The sequence below is a fragment of the Trichomycterus rosablanca genome, chromosome 16, assembly GCF_030014385.1.
Source record: "Trichomycterus rosablanca isolate fTriRos1 chromosome 16, fTriRos1.hap1, whole genome shotgun sequence".
NCBI lineage: Eukaryota > Metazoa > Chordata > Actinopteri > Siluriformes > Trichomycteridae > Trichomycterus > Trichomycterus rosablanca.
This window is the reverse complement of record NC_086003.1, coordinates 14,987,457-15,010,233: the sequence shown is the minus strand read 5'-3', so window position 1 is coordinate 15,010,233 and position 22,777 is coordinate 14,987,457. Positions and strand designations below refer to the sequence as shown.

The 22,777-nt window shown below is 40.7% G+C and overlaps 1 protein-coding gene across 1 annotated transcript in view; it reads right to left on the bottom strand.

The window, feature by feature from the left end:
* shroom1 (shroom family member 1) overlaps positions 1-22,777 on the bottom strand; it is a 36,493-nt gene that overhangs the window by 5,659 nt on the left and 8,057 nt on the right. The window contains exons 2-5 of the mRNA XM_063011933.1: positions 5,245-7,831; positions 5,114-5,163; positions 2,433-2,987; positions 1,422-1,967 (exon numbers count right to left, since the gene is read on the bottom strand). Of these exons, the coding sequence (XP_062868003.1) occupies positions 1,422-1,967; positions 2,433-2,987; positions 5,114-5,163; positions 5,245-7,725 (3,632 nt within the window). The 5' untranslated portion in view covers positions 7,726-7,831. The remainder of the gene's footprint in view (positions 1-1,421; positions 1,968-2,432; positions 2,988-5,113; positions 5,164-5,244; positions 7,832-22,777) is intronic.

Genomic DNA, 22,777 nt, shown 5'->3' with positions numbered 1-22,777 from the left:
ACTTACTATATAACCTCTCAATATGTTCACATCAATTAGTGGGTATAATTCTTAACACAAGCAAAGCTTTACTTTAAGTGCTCTATTCAAATCACAGTTGCACATGCATGGCAGGAATTCAATATTAAAATTGCACACACTTAGACTGTAAACATTCACTATTTTGACAGAATATATGGACCTCAAAATATATATGCTTCCACCATTGTGGCAACAGTTAAACAAGCTCTTCCCTGTTCTGGCATGACTGCACCCTAAAGGCCCATCTATATGGCAAAAAGTATGTGGACACCTGGCCATGAGTTTATTAAATAACCCATAAATATAGAGTCTTCCCCCTTTCTTTCAGTTATAATAGCCAATCGCCAGACTGGAAAGACTTTTTCATTTTGAAGGTTTTGAAGTTTGCGGAGATCTGTAACCATTCACTTAAATGAGGCCAGGCAGTGATGTTGGATGAGAAACTATGGCTCGTAGTTGATGTTCAAATTCATCCCAAATGTGTTTACTAAGGTTGCATTTAGGGTTATGCAGGCCACTGCAGTTCATACCAAACTATGTCTTTTACAGTCTGTAGCCACTTGACTGGTAATTTGAATCCATATAATTTCTTTTTTGATATAAAAAGATTTTGCAATAGGTAGCTAGAACTTAACAGTTAGGAGGGTTGTTCACATACTTATATAGTAAACTTTCCCCATGTCTACTGATCTGACTTTCTAACTTCTGTGGCGGTAACTATAGTTACTGCCTTTGCCAGATAAGTCCTCAAAACCAATGGTTTACAAAAATAATTTGATGTCTGTGACACCACGTCACCATAGTCGTGTTTACTACCTGTTTGAATAGTTTTTATAAGGTTACTGTGCAGGTTAACTAAACCGCCTTTGCGTTTCCATGGGCAATGTTTGTTTTTACTACATGAAACTACATTAGACTGCCTCAAAAACATACAACTGAGGGTTACCTTCACAATATAACATTACTCCCACCTACATCAAAGAAAACATGTTATTAAATGGTTATTCAGTCATTTATTCTCAATACTAGGTAACACCTGGCCCTGCGGTACAACCCCAATTCCAAAAAAGCTGGGACAGTAGATCCCCAAAAGCAAACTGTTTTAGGAATTGCTGAAACTCAAACTTAATCTTAAACAACTGAACCTTTCGTTAATGCTTCTTTGATACACAATCTTGAAGCATTGCCTGTTTTAGAGTTTTTTTTTTTTAACATTCACAGTGTCTAAGTCTTAACTTTGGAATGACATCAAATTAAGAATTAGCATACAAACGTTTAATATATTTTCTTCTTTGTTTTCACTGTAAAAAAATCTCTCTGTTTTTAATCTGTGTTTTACCTACTGTCCTCACATTTTTGGAATTGGGTTTGTAGAAAAATACAGTACACTTAGTATTCACCTGCAGGTAGAATGCTGTGGTGTGAAAGCTGTCTGCTCCTGCTTTTTCCTATAGTGTTCTTCCATCAGAAGAGTGTCCTCAGATAGCAACTGTTCAATTAGCATGACGGCCGTCTTCCGGTCATGTATAGGATATAAAATCTGAGCTAGTGACTGATCTGCTGAGACGACTTCATGAACCAATATCTCCCACGGAGACTGTTCTTTTGAAGTGCTCTCTTTTGCTTTCTTCGCATCTTTCTTTTCTTCTCTAGATGTGGATGGAAGTTCAGGGTCAAGTTCTGAAAGATTATGAGCAGTTTCCACCTCACTACACAGTGAAGGGTTGGTGTTCAGAGGATGACTACTGGCTGGAGGCTGGAGTGCAGGGGTCACTTTCCTGTCATCCGTCTGAGGTGGTACTAACCATAGACTTGGGTCTGTTGTGATTCCAGGGGTGAGGGACACTTCATTAGCATTAGATTGAGAGTTATATCTCTGAATCTCAATCACATCTCCTGGTGACGCTTCAAAACTCATGAAGGAATGCTCTTGAACCCTTGTTTTGCTACAAAAAAACAAAGAAAATATTTATTGTTTATCTATTTAAGTGTTTCTATAGCTGTTAAGTGATGCCACAAATGTAAATGACATTTTACAGTTGCAGAAATGTCTAAATCCCAAGACAGCTATGACATATACAATAAGGCCATGAGTATGTGGACACTGCATTCTAGAACCTCGGCCATTCACACAGTTTGTGGACACTGATCAAACACTAATGTTGGATGAAAAGACTTGGCCTGACCATCCCAATATGTTTGATAGACCTGGCTTTGTCCACAGAAGGACAGTCTTGGAACAGACAATGGTCACCGCCAAACAGTTGCTATAAAGTTGGAGACAAAATGTATTTTATATAATTCTTTTTATACACCTAGCAGAAGCAGGAGTGCCCACATACTTCTGGCCATATATTGTACATACCTATGTGTGTATGTAAACTTTAGAATGTATTGAAACAACCTCATACCTGACAGGTATGTTCTCACTGGTTCCTTTGTAAGCACTGGGTGTAGCTGTGTCTTTCGTCCCATTATTACTGCTATGATGGGTTGCCAAGATTTTACCACCAGAACTGGTCATGTGACTTAAAACAGCAGAAAACTCTGAGCCAGAAGATGCAGTAGTGGTATCACACGGTACCACCTGAGAGGAAAGTACAGTAGATGGGTGGTCTAATGAGCAAGGGTCCTTGGAAACTGAAAGTACATGTCCAGCATGAGCATTCTGCTCAAAGCCAATCAAAGGAGCAATATGTTGTTGGAGTCTTCTTTTGGAGTGCTCCTCCTTATTTACCGAAAATGACAAATCTTTCCTCTCTCTTTCGGACATGATGTGTTTTTTGTGAAGCTGATGTAACTGCTCGGAGCTTTTGCTGAGAACTTTAGCTCTGGAGATCTCTGACACTCCAAGTTCCTCCATCGATTTTCCTCTGGGAGCCACCTTTCGAACTCTTGGTTGATCTGGAACTGATGATGCATATTGCGTATAGGCAGGTGTCGCTTCTTCCACTTCAAATATGTCTCTAAAGACACAAGAATTCAGAAGAATAAATAAAATGTATTAATGTCTAATGTGTAAAAGAACAGAACCATCATTCTTCACACATCCTTGCCAGAATTTAAGGATTTGACCATCTACAGTCCCTAATATTATTAAAAGATCCTGAAAATCTACATAGGCTTGTCAGTACACACAAATATACGCTGCATCTACAAATACAAATTAAGACTATTATGCAAAGTAAAAGCCATATATCAACAACATCCAGAAGCTCTGCTGACTTCTCTGGACTGATGCAAAGTGAAAACGTGCTGTGGTCTGAAAAGTCAACCTTTTAAACTATGGTACCTTCAAAGAGGAAAAAGATGATTTTGATTGTTACTGACACTGCTAAAGTTTAAAAAGTGAGTTAGTGCCAACAATCCCAAGGTATGGGGTGTGTTAGTGCCAACAGTCCCAAGGTATGGGGTGAGTTAGTGCCAACAGTCCCAAGGTATGTGGTGTGTTAGTGCCAACAGTCCCAAGGTATAGGGTGAGTTAGTGCCAACAGTCCCAAGGTATAGGGTGTGTTAGTGCCAACAGTCCCAAGGTATGGGGTGAGTTAGTGCCAACAGTCCCAAGGTATGTGGTGTGTTAGTGCCAACAGTCCCAAGGTATAGGGTGAGTTAGTGCCAACAATCCCAAGGTATGGGGTGTGTTAGTGCCAACAGTCCCAAGGTATGGGGTGAGTTAGTGCCAACAGTCCCAAGGTATGTGGTGTGTTAGTGCCAACAGTCCCAAGGTATAGGGTGAGTTAGTGCCAACAGTCCCAAGGTATAGGGTGAGTTAGTGCCAACAGTCCCAAGGTATAGGGTGAGTTAGTGCCAACAGTCCCAAGGTATAGGGTGAGGTAGTGCCAACAGTACCAAGGTATGGGGTGAGTTAGTGCCAACAGTTCCAAGGTATAGGGTGAGTTAGTGCCAACAGTTCCAAGGTATAGGGTGTGTTAGTGCCAACAGTCCCAAGGTATAGGGTGAGTTAGTGCCAACAGTCCCAAGGTATGTGGTGTGTTAGTGCCAACAGTCCCAAGGTATAGGGTGAGTTAGTGCCAACAGTCACAAGGTATAGGGTGTGTTAGTGCCAACAGTCCCAAGGTATAGGGTGTGTTAGTGCCAACAGTCCCAAGGTATAGGGTGTGTTAGTGCCAACAGTACCAAGGTATGGGGTGAGTTAGTGCCAAGAGTTCCAAGGTATAGGGTGAGTTAGTGCCAACAGTCCCAAGGTATAGGGTGAGTTAGTGCCAACAGTACCAAGGTATGGGGTGAGTTAGTGCCAACAGTCCCAAGGTATAGGGTGAGTTAGTGCCAACAGTACCAAGGTATAGGGTGAGTTAGTGCCAACAGTCCCAAGGTATAGGGTGAGTTAGTGCCAACAGTACCAAGGTATGGGGTGAGTTAGTGCCAACAGTTCCAAGGTATAGGGTGAGTTAGTGCCAACAGTCCCAAGGTATAGGGTGAGTTAGTGCCAACAGTACCAAGGTATGGGGTGAGTTAGTGCCAACAGTTCCAAGGTATAGGGTGAGTTAGTGCCAACAGTCCCAAGGTATAGGGTGAGTTAGTGCCAACAGTCCCAAGGTATAGGGTGAGTTAGTGCCAACAGTCCCAAGGTATGTGGTGTGTTTGTGCCACAAGTAACTTGTGAAGGCGCCATTAATGGTGATGAGTACATACCCATTATGCCGCAACATATACTGCACTAGAGACATCTTTTACAGGGACATCTCTTCCTTTCACAGCAAGACAATGCCATGACACATTATGTACATTAAATAAGCTTGGCTTTGTACTGTGGGGTTGCAGGTGCTAGACTCGCCTGCCTGCAGTCTAAACCCTGTCTCCTATTAAAGACTTATAGCATATTATGAAGTGTAATATAAGGCAACAGAGTTTAAAGAAAAGGTGATGCAGCACATTAGTAAACAGACGTGTCTTCATTTATCTTTAAAGATAAATCAATAATTAATTAAAACATTAAAGATCTAGTCTTCGTGTTGTTTTAATTAAACACAGTGCTGGAAGTAGGGTCAATTAGGAAAGAGTTACAAACAGTGACAAACTGAAACACTAAATGTGAACATTAGATCTACATCCTCAAGAAGCAAAAGCTTACCGTGATGTACCCTGCTCAACTTCAGATGAAGGTTCCAATTGTTTTTGGATCTATGAAAAAATAAGTACAATATAAACAAACAAAAAACATTAAAATTATTACTTATGTTGATGTCCATGTGTGTAACATACCAAGTGAAACTGAAGTGGTGATGAAGTGCTGTAGCCTCTGTTATTGTTAAATTGCCCATATTCATCAAGTAGATCTTCCACTGAGACTGACTTTTCTGATGATGCTGACCGTCCCTCTTTAGAGCTACCCTGGCCTGACTGACCACTGTGTTGGTCCGTGTTTAATAGTGAATGTTTGCTGGAGCTTGGAATTTGAATACGACTAGCTGAGAGTGGCCTGAGAAGCTTTGCCTTGAATCCTGAATGAGGCGTGGGGTCAGAACGTCTTCCTGCGAAGGCGAGCTGGCTGGGTACCTGTGGAGTTGGCTGTTGAGGCTCTGCAACCTTGCTGCCAGCTTTGCGTTCTTTATATGCTAACAAAGCCTTTTGCTGAAGCTGCTTAAGAGTGCTTCTTGAGAAGAACGAGGCTGACATGGCGCGCCCTCTGGTCTCCAACAGCTTTCGTCTGATAGCAACTACACCCTGCTCATCGTGGTTGTATTTTAAGAGCTGTTCCTCACCCTCATTGCCCAGGGAGCGAGACATTATGTATGCAGATCCATCTGCCAGCTGGTTAAGCTTTTCTGGTTCAGAGCGAGACAGTTTCTTCTTTTCTATGGTCAGACGCCTTCTGCTGCCAATCCGAGGCACTTGTGGCTGAGCAATATTTTGCTGTTTGATTGTTTCACTTTCTGTAGCTCTTTCGAGCTCTGCACTCTGGTTCCTTGGGGGCTTTTTATCAGTTTGTTGAGATGTGGGAAGGTGAGGTTCAGTAGGATTTTCCGGGCTGGAGAGCAAGTCATGCCCATGATGGCTGGGAGGTATTACAGAGGGCCACTTATCAGAGGGCTGCTCAATTCTGAGAGGCCAGGATTGTTGTAGATCCTTCCGTTTGAAAGACGTTTCTCTCAAAACCATGCTTTGTACATCCTTTAGCTTTTCTTTGTAATATTTTTGGAAGGAATTATCTAAAGTGCTGCAATGGTAGTAGAACTCTGTTAGCTTCTGCTTTTCAGGTGCTTCACTGTGTACAACTGAGTCATCAGTAGAATAAATAAATCCTTTTTCTGAGTTTTGCTTCTCATTGCTCTGATCCTGTTCCTTGCACGTTGAATTAAAATCATTGTCACTTTTTATACTGTTCATAATAGAGACTCTGCTGGCTCCAGTAAGGTGGTACAAAAGAGGGGTGTTTTCTTTGCTGATCTTCTCTGTAGGCACAGCTGCTACGGGCTGCCTTGTCGATTTATTTACATGTTCATCTTTTTTAGAATAAATATTCTGGTCCATGTTGGTCATAAAATCATCCTCAGTTCTATTCAAACAGTGTGCAGATGTTGAAAATGTCTCCTCTGGGCCACAGTAGAAGATAGGATGATTGGTGCTATGATGTCTGGATATGTCCGTATTTGTAATCTGCTGGGTATTTTCCATGTCATCTATACTTTGAGATAATCTCTCCGGGTTAGCAAAATGATTCAAAACATGGCTGTTCAAAGGTTCTCCGTCTTCACCTAGTGTGTTTGATATATTGCTCTCTTGAAAGACTTTGCAATCCGGGTTGCTTTGTTTTCTCAGGTGAAGATTCTCTAAACAGCTCTCAATCGTATTCAGAGACCTCTGCTTTCCAGCTTGTCTGTAGGGTTCTGTACTGTCTGCATGACATTGTGGTTGTGGCTCAGTGGATTCACACACACCAGTGACAAAATAAAACTGCCCCTTGTGCTGAATGCTTCCATTAGTCATGTTCTGTGGCATTTGCCAGGCATTTACTGCATGGTGCTGCTCAGAGACTGGAATACCATACGCTGAATGTGACTTGGCGTGTCGAATTTCTAACCGGACGTTCTTATCCTGCGGTGAGCATTCGAGGGAATCTGGAAGGTCTTGATTTCTCTGATAATCCTGAGTAACTCTGTGGCCAGAAACAAAGTCATGTCTGGAACCAAGATCTTTAAGGTTAGGATTCTGAAGACTAGAGAAGGAACTGTCAGCATGCTGCTCAGTATTCTGGCTTATCCTTGCAGTTTCAAGGTTCCTGGTGGTCACAAAGCTGTCCAACCGGACAGGCGGTAGTGGTGGTGGTGGTGGGGGCGGTGGATAAAGTGGTGCAGGCACTGAAGAATGTTTCACATGAAAGTATTTGTTATGGCTCTGGTGATGATGATGTGAAATGGCCTCCATGGACTGATAATGTTGGGGCATGCTTTTTAAATCAGACTCAGTGATGCTAGGACCATACACACCCCTTACATACTTAAGGTCTGCATAGTGCAGGCTATGTGGGTGTACGTCTTCTGCAAGAAAGGGTGAGGAGGAGTAGTCGGGTACAGTAGACCCTCCAGAGAAGGAGCTATAAGCAGAATCCCCTTTGCCATGGTGGTGGGTATACTGATCTATGCTACTAGTAGACTTTGCAGGAGAAAGTCGACTAACTGAGAGACTGAGAGGGTGCAGGTCAAGGTTGCTCATTTTTTCGAAGTGAAGGTTGAAGCAATCCATCAGGATCTTCCTAAAACATGAATGTTTAATCCAGTCCTTAATCCAGGATACGGAACCCCTGACTCAGCATCTTAACTGAAGAAAAATCACAGGACTATGGTAGAACCTAAAGAGACAGACAAGTTTTACTAAGACTTTGGTAAAGATTTGATCTTCTGACTATAATGTGGACATAATTATGTGGATACTTGCCCACGAGCATGTTAGACATCCTATAACAAAACACACTTCTGGTACAGCTTTCCAAATCATTTTGAAACAAAGCTCAGAAAATTAGCTTATTTAATTAAAAGTAAATTTGTGGGGTCAAACATCAGTGATGGATGGGACAGCATGGCTCACAATCAATGATCAAATTCAATGGTGCTGAGGTCAGGGCTAGGTGTCGGCCATTGGAGTTCCTCCAGGCCCTTTATTTGTGCACAGGGGCTCAGATATGCTGAAAAGGAAAATAGCCAATCCCAAACTGCAGGCACAAAAGTGCACTAGGCGGTGAATGTAGCTGAAACACCTGAACTAGATGATTAAAAGGGTGTCCACACAATTTTAACCATATAGGGTCTGTCCGAAAACCTAGTGAGCTCTCTACATAGACAGCATTTTACGTCATCCTAAGTGCGCTCCCGAGACTGTCCGAATTCTTAGATACCTTAAAATGCTGCCTACTAAGGTGCCTTATTTGAAAGTGATAATCTGACTGAATAACAATTTTATAATTTTTATAAACATGCACAAGTGTCATTTATTTGGAAATTCAGGCTTGAATGTAACCATATTCGGTACACAGAGGGAGATCTTAGCTGGCATGCTAGCAAGTTGTGTCGCCTCAGTTCATTGGCTTGAATGGCCTGATGAGCGAAAACTGTGGTGATGTAATCGCTGTAATCTCTGTCTAAGTAGTGCGTCTAAATAACCTGCCTTATGAGTTCAATGTCTTATTGGAATCCTCTCTACTTAGGCAGCTGCCTAGGTAGGAAGTAGGCAGCAAGGCAGCTCACTAGGTTTTCGGACAGACGCCTTGTATGTACTGTACAATCCTTATTTTCACAAGCATAATGGCTTATTATTATTCTCATTTATCAGCAAGCTACATTCAATTATACAAATAAATAGATTAACGCTGCATGGTCCAATCAGTGCAATCAGACTGTAACTGCACTTTTTGTGGACAGTGAGTGGACACGGTATTTAAAAACTCCAGCAGCGCTGCTGTGTCTGATCCACTCATACCAGCACAACACACACTAACACACCACCACCATGTCATTGTCACTGCAGTGCTGAGAATGATCCACCACCTAAATAATACCTGCTCTGCAGTGGTCCTGTGGGGGTCCTGACCATTGAAGAACAGATGGACTACAGTCAGTAATTGTAGAACTACAAAGTGCTTCTATATGGTAAGTGGAGCTGATAAAATGGAGTGTAGAAACAAGGAGGTGGTTTTAATGTTATGGCTGATCGGTGTGTATATATATATTTACATATTTACTATAAATTTAGTCCTGATTGCTATTTTGGTTGATGGCCCGAATAGCTTGTGTCACGTTTTAGCCAAGAGATCCACATTCCATTTAGTATCATCAACAATGTGTGTAACAACAAAAGTAGTGTGGATGATAGTAACAAAGGACATGCAGGTATCCAATTCTAACGACTCCGATTACTATCCTTTGCTGACACGCACTAGCATAGGTCACTCAAGATGCACAAAACACAACATATCATTAGTTTACATTAACACACTAATACTAATATCTCCATCAGTAGATTCCGACTGGTTCATTTTAGCTATTCTGACTGGGAAAAAAGCTTACAGTATCTCTGGAGGTTAGATAAAAGTGTAAATCAACAGGTCTATAAAGGCCAGTGTAATGTGATTTAATTAGAAGGAGAGTAAAAATGGACACTTGTCTTCTTGTTAAAGCAGGAGAGCACCAAGAAATGGACACCACCACAGGGAGGTAAACAAATGGTGTGACAAAAAGCAAAGAGATCCAGATTCATGGGGAAAATGTTACATAGGGTGACCATACGTCTTTTTCCCCAGACACGTCCTCTTTTTTGGACCTAAAAATGCATCAGGCCAAGATTTCTAAATCACCAGAAATGTCCGGGATTCGGCTTTTGTAGTCTGCACACGCTATTCTTTGTGTTTTTGCACTTTCACCTTTCTCTTTAGATTCCGCCTTCTCACACTTCTCTTAAAAATGGCCAAGCAGGTGGCACAGCAGTAAAAACACACGCTGGAACACCAGAGCTGGGATCTTGAATACATCGTATCGAGTCTCAGCTCTGCCTGCCAGCTGGGTTGACTGGCCACATGAACAACGATTGGCCTGTTGTTCAGACAGGGGTGGGATATTAAAAGCCAGATAGGGTCTCTCTCATAACTAATGCAATTACGACCTCTGCTGGCTGATTGATGGCGCCTGCACAGAGTCGGGGAGTGCTATCAGGGTGTGTCTCTCCGTACACAGTGCTGATCCGCATTGTACTCGTCAAAGTGTAGGTGACAAAATGCATACGGCTGCTGCCCACGTGTCGGAGGGGGCGTGGGTTAGCTTTGTTCTCCTCAATCAGAGTGGCATTGGTGGAGAGGAAGCATGACGCAATCGGGCAATTGGACGCGCTAAAAAAGGGAGAAAAAGGGGAGATAAAATGCATAAAAACAAAATATATATATAGAAATAAAAAAAATGGCCAAGCACAAATGAAAATTCAATGCATGACCTGCAAAGCAGACACGTACGTGTCGATGTCAAATAAAGGTGCCAGTTCAGTAAAAAACAAAACTGCAGCTAAAGGAGAGAGTTCGTCAGGTAAAGATCGAATAAAACAGAAGATGCTGTTACTGCTGCAGAGGGAGTTTTTGCATTTTACACCATGAAGCATCACAACAGCTACAGATCAACGGACTGCACATCTGCCTTGTTAAAAGGCTTTCCCTGATTCTAAAACAGCACAGATATTTTCAAATGTGCGTACTAAGATAGAGGTTATTGTCAATGCTGTGATAGCACCACATTCTGTCAAAATAGCTCTACTGATGAACTATTTTATTTGTTGTTGTTCTTGTTTAGGGCTTAACGCTGAATTGAAAGTAATATGATTATCTGACCATAACTGCATTTGTTAGTTTACTTGTTAAAGAATAGCTGCTTATTTATTAAAGTTCAGTAACATAGTTGCACGGTTATTGATGCATTTTTTTAATATTTAAAACCCTACTTTATACACATTGCCATGGTGCCACCAGTTACATGAAATTACTTTGCCAATCCCCCACCCCCGAACCAAACTTTCAACCAAGTGCAGGTGTCTGTCTGGCCCATGCTTCCATCCTGACAAGTGTCCTCTTTTTTGAAAACCAAACTATCATCACCCTATGTTACACTGTCTACTAAGAAACACTATGTTCAAAGTTGACATGTCAAGTTTCTGATTCTAGATGCGAACAATGCAACAATATAGTTTCTTACCAGAAATAACCCTCGAAAAGAATAAAGAAATGATCAGAAAGTCAATTTGAACCATTTTGCACGCACGTATATCCTGTAAGCCCGGCGTGTTACTTGAGCAGCAGATGTACGGAGGAACTCTGGCGGGCCTTGTACTGCTCAAACCCTGCTGAGAGGCAGAGCCTGCACGCCTGTGACGTCCATCCTGAGAGTGTACAATAGGCCCGGCAGAGGGAATATTTCACTGATGATAATAGTGTCTGAAGAGGGGGGAAAAAAGGCCTCACATTCCTGACTGGCTTCAAAGAAAGGAAAGCCCTGGTTGCCATTCATTCTCCTCGCACATGGAGAACTGCCAAGCAGGAGGGAGGGACTTTCCAGTTGAACCCTTAGTTAGAAACGTGACCCCACTTCTTCATGGCCTGAACATACAGCAATCATAATTAATGACTGGATATGATTGGATATGTCTGAGCGGGGTGGCCAAACAGCCTCGGCATTGGGAGGTGCACTTGTCAGTGGACTCTCGGCGCCTGGTCCTAGGAGGATTGCGTCTGGAAGGGCACCCGGCTTACAGACTGTAAAGGTTCATTCTCAGCTCTTAAGATTGAACCTTTCAGCTTCTCTACTACACTAAATAAAATGATGCATGAAGGTTATTTTTATCTTTAAGTACAAAGTTTAAGTTAACCTTAAATAATTCCTTACTTGATAACACCAAGCCACACTGCAGTAAGCAAACTGGTCAGAAGAAAGAAAACACTGTAAATACTGTAAATACCAGCATCCTTTTCCAACAGGAAGATGCATTCCCATATTTACACACAATACCTGCAAAAACGTTCGCGATCATGAAAAAACCCCGCGTGTCATCGTTTCCAATGACCTGCCAGCCGCCCCTGCTAGGTGAACGTGTGAGTCACGGAGGCTTACAACAAATATGGGCAAGCTATTTTTGACCTTAAGCACTCCAACACACCTTCTGAAACAAACAGCATAGAACAAACTGAGCAGTAAATATGACGTAAAGAAAATGAGTGATTCGTAATTTAAAAAAAGTGGTCTTTTTAAAAAAAGATTCATAATGATGATCTACTGTATTTTGTGTCCATGTCACAAATAGCCCCAGCAGTTGTTTAAGGCCATACCGATACAATACTCTCCATCGGAGGGTTGCATCCCTACAGATTGGTTTCCTCAATGTTCCTAAAATGCCAACAGGGCACTTTCACTCACGCCTCATCTTTGCTCTGAAAGCCGTGTAATTACACAAAGAAAGGAATGTACAAGATTGGCTGACACTAAAGCAAATAAAGTCAGCACACACCGAATTATGTCATGCATTTCTATGAGAAACACGATCTGCCCTAGGTAATGGGTGGCCAAACTCAGGGTTCCACGCATACTTCATAGTTAGCCAAGGGCAAAAATACACACAAACAATTCCACTGTAATGAGCAGTAATAACACGTCTTGCTCGGGCACATAATTTAATATTTAGTCATAATGACCCAGTTTTAAATTTTTGAGATGATGTTTATGCCAAAGTGCTGTATCTTAAGAAGGAGTGTATCGTGTGTATACTGTAAGAGCTTTGAAAAATAATAAAACCAGAGGACATCAAGATTTTTATTTTACACTAACTCCAGTCTCCTTACAAGGACCCATGGAGCTAAAGTAACCAACCAGTTTACCTGACAACTAGTTTACTTGTTGGTACGGCAATGTTACAAGTACCACTCAGTACTGACATCCCAAAATAAAATGGAACATTTGCCTCAATTCTGCCCCAAACCAGCTTGCAGAGAGCCCTGACCTCAGCCCCACTGAACAGATTTGGAATGACCTGGAACATTAATTGAGGCTTTCTTGACCAACATCAGTGCCCAGCCATACAAATGCCATTTTGACTCAATGGGCACAAATTGTCACATCCATACTTTAAGGTCTTGTGAGAAGACTTCTCAAAGGAGTGGCTGTTGTTATAGCTGAAAAGATCACATAGATGTCACGCTATTGTAATTCAATTTGCTTTTGAAATCTCAAGGTCAGGTGTCCAAATACTTTTGGCCATATAGTGTATTAAGAACATTTACACCTTAAAATAAAAGAAATATGCTTACTTAACATAAAGTGTACAAAAAGATTTAGACTGGATTAGTTTACATTTTTCATTCCAATCTCATGAACCACTTTATCTTGGTCAGGGTCGCGGCTGGTCCGGTTCCACCAGAAAACACTGGGAGCAAGGCAGAAATACCCTGGACAGAGCACCAATTCTTTGCAGACTTAGTCTATCATGTCTGCATAGATGCCCGGCTGGTTGACAGAACTGCTGAGATTTGAATCCGGATCTCAGTAAAGGTGAGCTAGCGAAAGAGACCACTGCCCTACCCGAGCACCAGAAACACTCACTCACTTTCTTAACTGCTTATCCAATTAGGGACATGGGGAGAGGGGGGTGCCAGCTTTTCAATGGGCGTCAGTCCATTGCAGGGCAGACACACATACACACACCCATTCACTTATAGGGCAAATTAGTGTCTCCTATTAACCTGACTGCATGTTTTTGGACTGTGGGATGAAACCGGAGCTCCCGGAGGAAACCCACGCAGACATGGGGAGAACATGCAAACTCCACACAGAAAGGATCCAGACTGCCCTGCCTGGGGATAGAACCCAGGACCTTCTTGCTGTGAGGCAATAGTGCTACCCACCGAGCCGCCCCACCAGAAACAAAATGTGTAAAAACTAAATACAGACACAGCATTTACATTTTCGGCATTTAGCAGAGGCTTTTATCCAAAGCGACTTACAATTATGACTGAAATCAATTTTGAGCAATTGAGGGTTAAGGGCCTTGCTCAGGGGCCCAACAGTGGCAACTTGGTGGTGGTGGGGCTTGAACCGGCAACCTTTTGATTACTAGTCCAGTACCTTAACCTCTGAGCTATCACTGCCCACAGCAAATGCTAATAATCTAGAAGATCAGGCCAGTGGAATATAAACACCAGCAGAATATATTATTCTGATATGAGTGGTAATAGGTAACAACTACTCAAAATGTTAAAACACTGGGAATTGGGAATTGACCTAATTGGTATGTCCATTTACTGTACACTTTGTCACCGCCTGTGGACCCTCACTGACCAGATAATGTTTGGGTGGTAGACTATTCTCAATGCTATAATTACACTAACATGGTAATGACATTGTGTTATTCTGGCATGAGTGTATCAGGTGTAGCAGTGTTGTTGGGATTTTAAAATACTGTTCAAACTTCTTGGCCTTTTTATTAGTAACACACACCCTGTTAGTACTGGTTGCAGGTGTACAGTTAAGACACTTTTACGTAGAAAGCAAGTAAGTGAAACATAGTCAAGACACAACATTGTTTTTTGTGTTGTCCATTGGAACGTCTACATTTATACACTCACTAAGCTGGATTTTATTCTTTTTGCATACAGCCTGAGGTAAATAATTACTTGAAGGCAGAGAACACTGGATTCTGCATTATTTAATGGTTGGTTCCAGCACTTCCGCAAGGTGCCCCTTCCAAACTCAACAGTTAGCAGGTGGCTTTATAAAAAATAAGAGGACCTGAGAGCCTGCTTCTAGACTGACATCAGTTTTATTAACAAAGCACATGAACACATGACCTCACCCTTGTGCTATGAATTGTAGTCGGTTGCTTAAACGTCACTTGCTGGTCGATCGAATGGCCTTGAGAAAGCTTAGCAATCTGATATGAGCGGTAACGCTGCAATTCCGAACAGGTGCAGGATTACACCTGGCCGACATGCCACACTCATTTCACTTTACACACTGTGAGCTTGCCAGACGTTTCGAATCGTGGTCGATATTATGTAGATGCCTCCTCTCTTTTTTCTGTGAAGGCTTTAGTGCCCATTTAATCACAAGAGCATTAGTGTGATCAGGCACTGAATGCCTGGTGTATAAGAAAGCAGGTGTTCATTAAGGTTGAGGTCAGGGCTCTGTGCAGGCCACTGGAATTCCTCCACACTAAAGTCATGTCTTCACGGATTCCAAAAAAAGATTCAGGGTTTCAGGGTGTAGCAAACACCTGAACTCATAAATTAGACATTAATGTACTTAATGAGAATAATTAAAAGCCTGCACGAAGTAGGACGAGTATAACTCGAAACAAGTTTGATCAGATAACATGAATATGAGGAAACAAATACTTCCCTACGCAGATGAAATAACATTTGTGAGTTAGATTTGCATAATCGTGTGTAAAATTTGACTCACAAAAAAGTCACCGTTTTCCATGCAGTCGAAAAGATGTTTTGACTTACAGAGCTGCTATCTGGATGTAAAGGTGTGAAGCAACAAAATTCAAATTATGTGCGTGCACTCTCTCTATCTATCTAAAAATACCAAAACATATAGAATAAACCAACGCTAACTGGGTGGCAATTAATAAACCCTCACTATATGGCCGCAGTGTTATTCAAAATCTCTGGTATTTTGGCGTTCATCTCTATTGCTAATGAAGCTTCCAAAAATAGTATATTTAATTTGTACAGAATGTTTAAGGTGCACTTGATTTAAGATAGGTGTGACAACATATTTTCTTAATTATAGTGTTTCACAATGAAGTTTTAAATTCGTCATCTGAAACTCTGTAAACAGTGCAGGAAAGTGTGGTTTGTGAAAGCAACACAAACTTCCTTTATTGGCCATTGTATTAAATAATACAATTTATGAACAACTATTTAATTATTTAATTAATTATTTCAATATTTAATTAATAAATTTTCATTACCTTTTTCACTTTCGCACCTAATTTAGTCGTGGCCAATTGGATTTTATTTATTTATTCATTTATTAGGATTTTAACGTCATGTTTTACACACTTTGGTCATCATTCATCGGTTCATGTCTTAAATGTCAAACACAGTCAAGGACAATTTTGTATTTCCAATTCACCTCACTTGCATGTCTTTGGACTGTGGGAGGAAACCGGAAACCCATGCAGAGAACATGCAAACTCCACACAGAAGGGACCCGGACCATGTCACCTGGGAATTGAACCCAGGACCTTCATGCTGGGAGGTGACAGTGCACCCAATTGGCTTTATTCTCTCTCGTTCACCACCCCCAATCAAGGAGAGCCAAGGCTGCGACATGCCCCCTCCAACACACGTGCAGCTGATCGCTTCTTTTCACCAGCCAGGGGTGGGATCTCAGAGCTACTGCCGTTCACTGCCATCCAATCAGACGCTTCCTGCACAGGTGCCCCGAGTGCTCAGCAGAAGTCACACTTAACAACTGTGTGTCTAAGCAGGTGCCCGACCGGCTGATAGGAAGAGCTGAGATATGAACTCAAGAGGTTGAGATCTCGGCACTAGTGGGCTAGTGTGTTTTACTGCTGCACCATCTGAGTGCTATGTGTTTTATATTTTGATGGGTCGCTAAACTTGTTGATTGTCCCCATTCTGACTTTTTCCCCTCATTCTCTCTACCTGATTGAGGTTATTTTTGTGAGGGGTGTCTGCAACCTTGACAGCCACCTCCTACTTCCCCTGCCTATGCCATTTGCCCACCATTTCCCCAATACAAAAACTGCAGAAATCACTTCTTTCAAGTAAATTTGACTACTTTAGCCACACCCAATTGCTAACTGGTGCATATAATCAAGCAGATCAAAGCATTTTTTGATGTTTAATATTGGCTATGTCGGGAGTTCCCAGTCTTTTTCAGCAGCAGACTTCCTTTGGCCTATTTGCTTTAAGTACTCACTGAGATGATAAGCAGTCTTAGCCTTCTCATCATCACAGTGTGTTATATGCTTCTTATTACAGAGCCACTAAGCAAAACTTAGATTTTAAATATAATTTATACGCTGTAATTTCCTGCTTTGAAGCTTTTGATGTTTGACATGTGCTTGAATATGTCACAATGCACTATAGTGTTTTTGGAACTAGTAAACTGTCCAAAAGCAGCACTTTGCTTATGCTCAGTGCTGCCTTTCAGCTTGACAAAAGAGGTGGGAGATGAGCTTGTTTATTCAGTTTACTTTTCAGTCATACTTTGTAAATCAGGCTTTTAAAAAATACAAACAGCCCATTTCCAACATTAAGTCAGGCTTTATATCAGAGAAGCATCTTTAAATGTCATTAATGATATCATAGCTAAATAAAAGAATTTTTTATATTTCAGCACATTTCAAAATGTACTGGAAAGCCTTTTTGGCAAAATGCAACAAAAGTAAAGGTGGTGGGTTGACGAAAGGTGTATGAAGTTAAAAAGACATTGAGTGTCGTCCAAGGCGCTGTTTAATAAGATCAGAACAATAATAAAATGAATTAGTGACATAAAATAGTAATAAAAGACATACAGCAGAATGAATATATCATGGCAAATAAAACAGCTGGCAGAAAAAAGCCATGCTAAAACCCAAAAGCCTGTGAAAATAAATAAATGTCTTCAAGTTAGATTTGAAACTATCAGTTGTGTTGAACATTGTAATAAAAAGAGAGAATGAAGAGTCTTAGCAAAGAGCTTTATATTAATTTCCTGTGGTTTTGGATGTAACGTTCAGATTGCCATATTAAATTTGCTCATTGCCTCATGCCTCAGTAAAAGGAAGAAACAAGTATTCAACATTTTGTGTTTGTTATTCATTATACTTTCCGTGCATATAGTCCACTTCAAATTCACACCAGTCTTTTGACTTTAAACTTTGACAAGCCCCTCCACAATTATTGTCACCCCTGTCAAAGATTAGTAAAAAAGATTATAAGAAATTCACTATTTAAAAAATATTTGTTTGTTCATTTTATTAGAATTTTATCATGTTTTACACTTTAATTACATTAATGACAGGACAAGTAGTTACAGGTTACCATGATTCATCAGTTTAATGTCAAACACAGTCACATGCAATTTTGTATCTAACTTACATGTCTTCAACTTAAATGAGGAAAGAAAATAATACTTTCCTCTGTCAATAAATAACACCTCTTCTCCTTCAGTGTGAGATTAAGCTGATTTTCCAAAAGATAAAGATTTCTTATAACATTTTTACTCATTCAGGGGTGCCAACAATTGTAAATGGGACTGCTGAGTTGCAGGAGGACGTAAAAGCAGCAGGAACCACAGTTAAACCATAAACAAAACTTCTTGTTCATGTTTGAAAAAAGGTTGCATATATGATTCCAAGAGCAATTCCAAGTGACTCCTACTGGGGCATGGATTTATTAATTTATTTACTTTTTTAAATATGCTTGCTTATAAATAGACTGTCCTTATATGTAGAGTAGAAAGACAAATATGTGTAAACCTAAGTATCTAAGTAACTAAGGTATAATGTGGTAACTATAGTGGTTAATTGCTTTCTGCATGTGCATTGTGAGTTTCACCATGTCTGGCAGGACTTCATTTTTCCAATATTTTATCCCTTTATTGCCAAAATTATCTTTCCATAATTAGAAACCATAATTAGAAGAAATTAAGCTGATATAATGATTGGTCAATTTCTCTGACTGCAGTTTGCACAAAGGCTTCTGCTGTAAAACTGTCGAAAATAATAGATGCTATTAAGTCTAATGATGTCTTAAGAAATGCTTCACATACCTAATGATGCTCATTATAATACTTTACCTCAAAGACCAACCATTAACACTGGTACCTTATTCATGCTGTGTGAAAAATGTGAGGAGGGAGGGGGAGAGCGCTATCAGACATAAAAAAAGACTTCCAGATGAACCTGCAACAGGACCATGTTTGCTAAACTTTGGTACCATCCTGGCGATACTACAAGGCAAGAGGGAAAATAAAGGAGAGAAAATGAGAACGAGTAGGGTGAAAGCAAAAGCAGGAAGGAAGGGAAAAGATAGAGCTATTGATAAACACAGGAAATGTTGATGTGAGGTACAGCAATAGTTCCTTTGTTCTGCCAGGCTGCAATAGGATAGCAACCATCCTGCTGTCTGAGTGTTTCGAGAAGAAACAGGCAGTGCAGGTCTGCAAATACACTGCGACCATGTGCACAACCTCAATTCTTTACCGAATCGAGTGTAAATGCCTCTTTTATGAGCTAATACGTTAACCGTATCACTGGAGACGAGGTGCACCGACAGCTCATCTCACACACCTTCTCATCAGGGGCAACAAGGCCGAAACTCTTAGCGTATGCTAGTTTATGAGCACTTTTCTATCTGCATCAATCCCTCCAGGAATTTGTGATCTTGTGATTGCAAGAATTCAAGCATTCCTAGCAATATTTGGCAAGGCAACTTTGTCCAATTACCACATTATTTCTGCACTAAATGTGCAAATCGGGCACAAATTCTTCTTTGATTACTAAGCACGCAGCTTAGTCATGTACAATAAAGATGAAAAATGCGGTGAACCAATTCCTGAACATCTACATCAAAAGAAAGAGCGTCTGACCCCCACTTACTCCCACTGTTCCACTGAAAAGCTCCTCTGAAACATCAAATAGATAAGCATTAAAACAGAGCTTTAGGTTGATAAGGGTGTATGATTTACACTGTGGTATTTGCTGCCACTTCATTTTTCTAAAATAACCCCTGATCTATATTTGAAGTCATACACTTAACATGCATTATAAAACGGATAGTTCCGGTTAGGGATGTCCCGATCACGTTTTTTTGTTCCCGATACCGATCCCGATTATTAATTTTGATCCCGATCCGATACCGAGTCTCAAACCGATACTTGTATTTTCTTGATATTGTCTAGATAAGAACGAGATAATACTGTTCACACAGTGCACACTTCAAGTACATTACAGTTATTCAAATTAATCCAATGTATACAGTATGTTTAACAACTGAATAGCTCTGCAGTGCTGAAGGGAAAAATGCTGCATCCAAGCTATTACTTAATGTTTTGTATTTTTACAAAATCAATCAAAATGAGTGAGATAATTACAGTTTTACTTTAAACTTTACATTCGAAGAAAAAAAGATCTGTTTAATGCAGTGATACACTAAAAATGAACAGAAATTTGTGTAGCAGCTTAACTTGAACATAAGAAAAACAAGTTACTTAAAAGCATTACAGTAAAACCTGAAAACCAAAATAAAATGGAAAGGCTCTTTTGTTATGAAGGAAAGCCAGTTCTTAAAGTGCTTGTATTGTGACAATGGTTTAATGGACGTTTCTATTTGAAGTGAGTGTGTTTTGACCCTTTGGGGCTTCCATAGTGCATGAAATAGCGTGCATGACTCTAGCTGTCCGGTATTCGGTACCATAACAGAAGAAGTTAATAAAGTGTTCTGCTCCTGACAATATGTGAACATACCGTGTATTTATTTATTTATTATTTATTTATTAAACGAGTGCATCACTACATTGTTTTGTAAACCGGAGTGATCCTCGACTCGCACACCATATAAACAGTAAAATTCTACAGTAATGAACGCAGCTCTGCTCCCACCGCCTCGTGAAACGTTTGCATTGCAAACATTACACTAAACTGTTGGACTTTCCAATTCAGCGGACATGCTGATGTAAAACAAAAGATCGGGATTAAGATCGGGTTTAGTAAAGCCGATTCCGATCAATTAAAAAATGCCTTGATCGGCCCCGATCCCGATCTTTGAGATCGGATCGGGACATCCCTAGTTCCGGTCCTAAAATCTGATTGGCTGAGCCGCGTTCGAAGCCGTTGTAAAATCCCCGATATACGCACACCTATGACCACCTCACATCATTCCATATTAATACGCCACTGAAAAGAAAAAGTACAAACTTGGTTGAACACTATTTTAAGTCATGTACTATACATGGAAATGTCCAGATTAATATAAACAGTAATCAGCTTTGGAAAATTTTTTATGGCTACAGGATGCGAGAGAGGCAATTTGACCATAAGATGATCACAGAACAAGCAAGGACTTTGTGTCCAGAGTAGCAAGCCACTCTTGAACCAGTAGCACAGCCAGAAGAAATTTGAACAGGTCTGCAGAGTTCTGGGACACAGTTCTATGGAGCGATCAATCAAAACCGGAATTGTTTGGTCATTTGGATCAGCTCTATGTCTGATGCAAGAAAGGCCAAGGTTATGACCAATACGACACTAATGTGGAAATGTTTTTCTGCTGCAGAAACTGGCGATCTTGACCACGTGACTGGCATAATGGACTCATGGACTCATGGTAATACCAAGGCATTTTGAGGAGTAATGTTCTGCCTTGTGGTGATAAACAACAAATTACAAGTTGGCATTACATTTCATTCATTGTGGTGCAAATGTAAAGGGAACAGCAGTTGACAGCAGCAGTTTTATGTGAGATAGATTATGGGAAGTGGTAGCAGTCGTAGAATATTGTCCCAAAAGTAGGACGAATGACGATCCCTTTCATGAGTTTACACTTTTTTGTTTACAAATAATATTGGTATATTACTTCACGGGAAGATAAAATAAAATGGGTGCTCAGGTGGCAGAGCAGTAAAATAGCCACAACTGCTGAGTGTCAGTAAAGGTGAGAGGTGGATTGTACTTGTCTGTGCGCTCTCAGTCTCAGTCCCAGTCCCAAGCCTGGAGAAAAAATAATTAGGGTTGCATCACAAAGGGCATCAGGTATGCAGACCAGAATGATCTGCTGTGGCAATCCCTGTGTACGGGAGCAGCCGAAAGTCTGGTACACCGGTGCCAAAACCTCACTCCTACTGTTGAAGCATGGTGGTGGGAGTACCGTGGTTTTAGACTTGAGCCATAGCCACCATGCCTGCATAGATGCCTGACTGGTCGATATCACAGCCAGGATTCATACCTGGATCTCAATAGTGGTTGGCTAGCATAATTTTAGAATATTGATGGTTTTAAGCAAAGACATGATTCTTTTTTTTTATTTCCCAATCTATATGACATCTAGAACAGTAAAAAGCACATAAATATATACATGATAGCTTATTTTCTCTGAGCATTCAACCAATCTTTTTTCCTTATCCTGGAGAACGTCCCAATGTAAAATCAGCCAACCTTCTGTAAGCGTCAGATTTTTACGCCGTCATTTTTTTATGCTGCTCGTGTGACAAATGAACTGAATTGTTATTTAAAGAGTTGTTGTTGTGAAGTAAAAATGTGAAGTGAAACGTGCACAAACAAGCAAACACTGTACCAAAGTGCTTCAGAGGACCTCGGTAATGCTTGATGATTCACTTAATCTGGCAGAAACCCTAAGCAAAACCCAACCAAAAAGGTCAATCCATTGCACAGAGTAGCTCCACATTCCATTCTGTTGGCCAAGGTCACTCAGACATGTTTATATAAACTACTGATTTACCAGCATCATATTGTGCAACTGACAAGACAAGCGAACGCTGAATAATATGCAAAACTGTACACAGTGTGAGTACATAATGTGGGTGCCATCCAGCTCAAGGGTGCTGGGGTCCAATTTAATGTTGTTGCATGCCCACATTATTCCTTGATAGTGACTATAATCAACTATAGCTGGTAATTTTTCGGGGTCCATGTGCACAGGGTTAGTATGACTAAGTCACAAGTCTACGAATCTCTGACTGACCTCCGAAGATGAATTGTTCCATAATGAGGAACTTCAATCTGCAATTGACCATAAGTATATGGA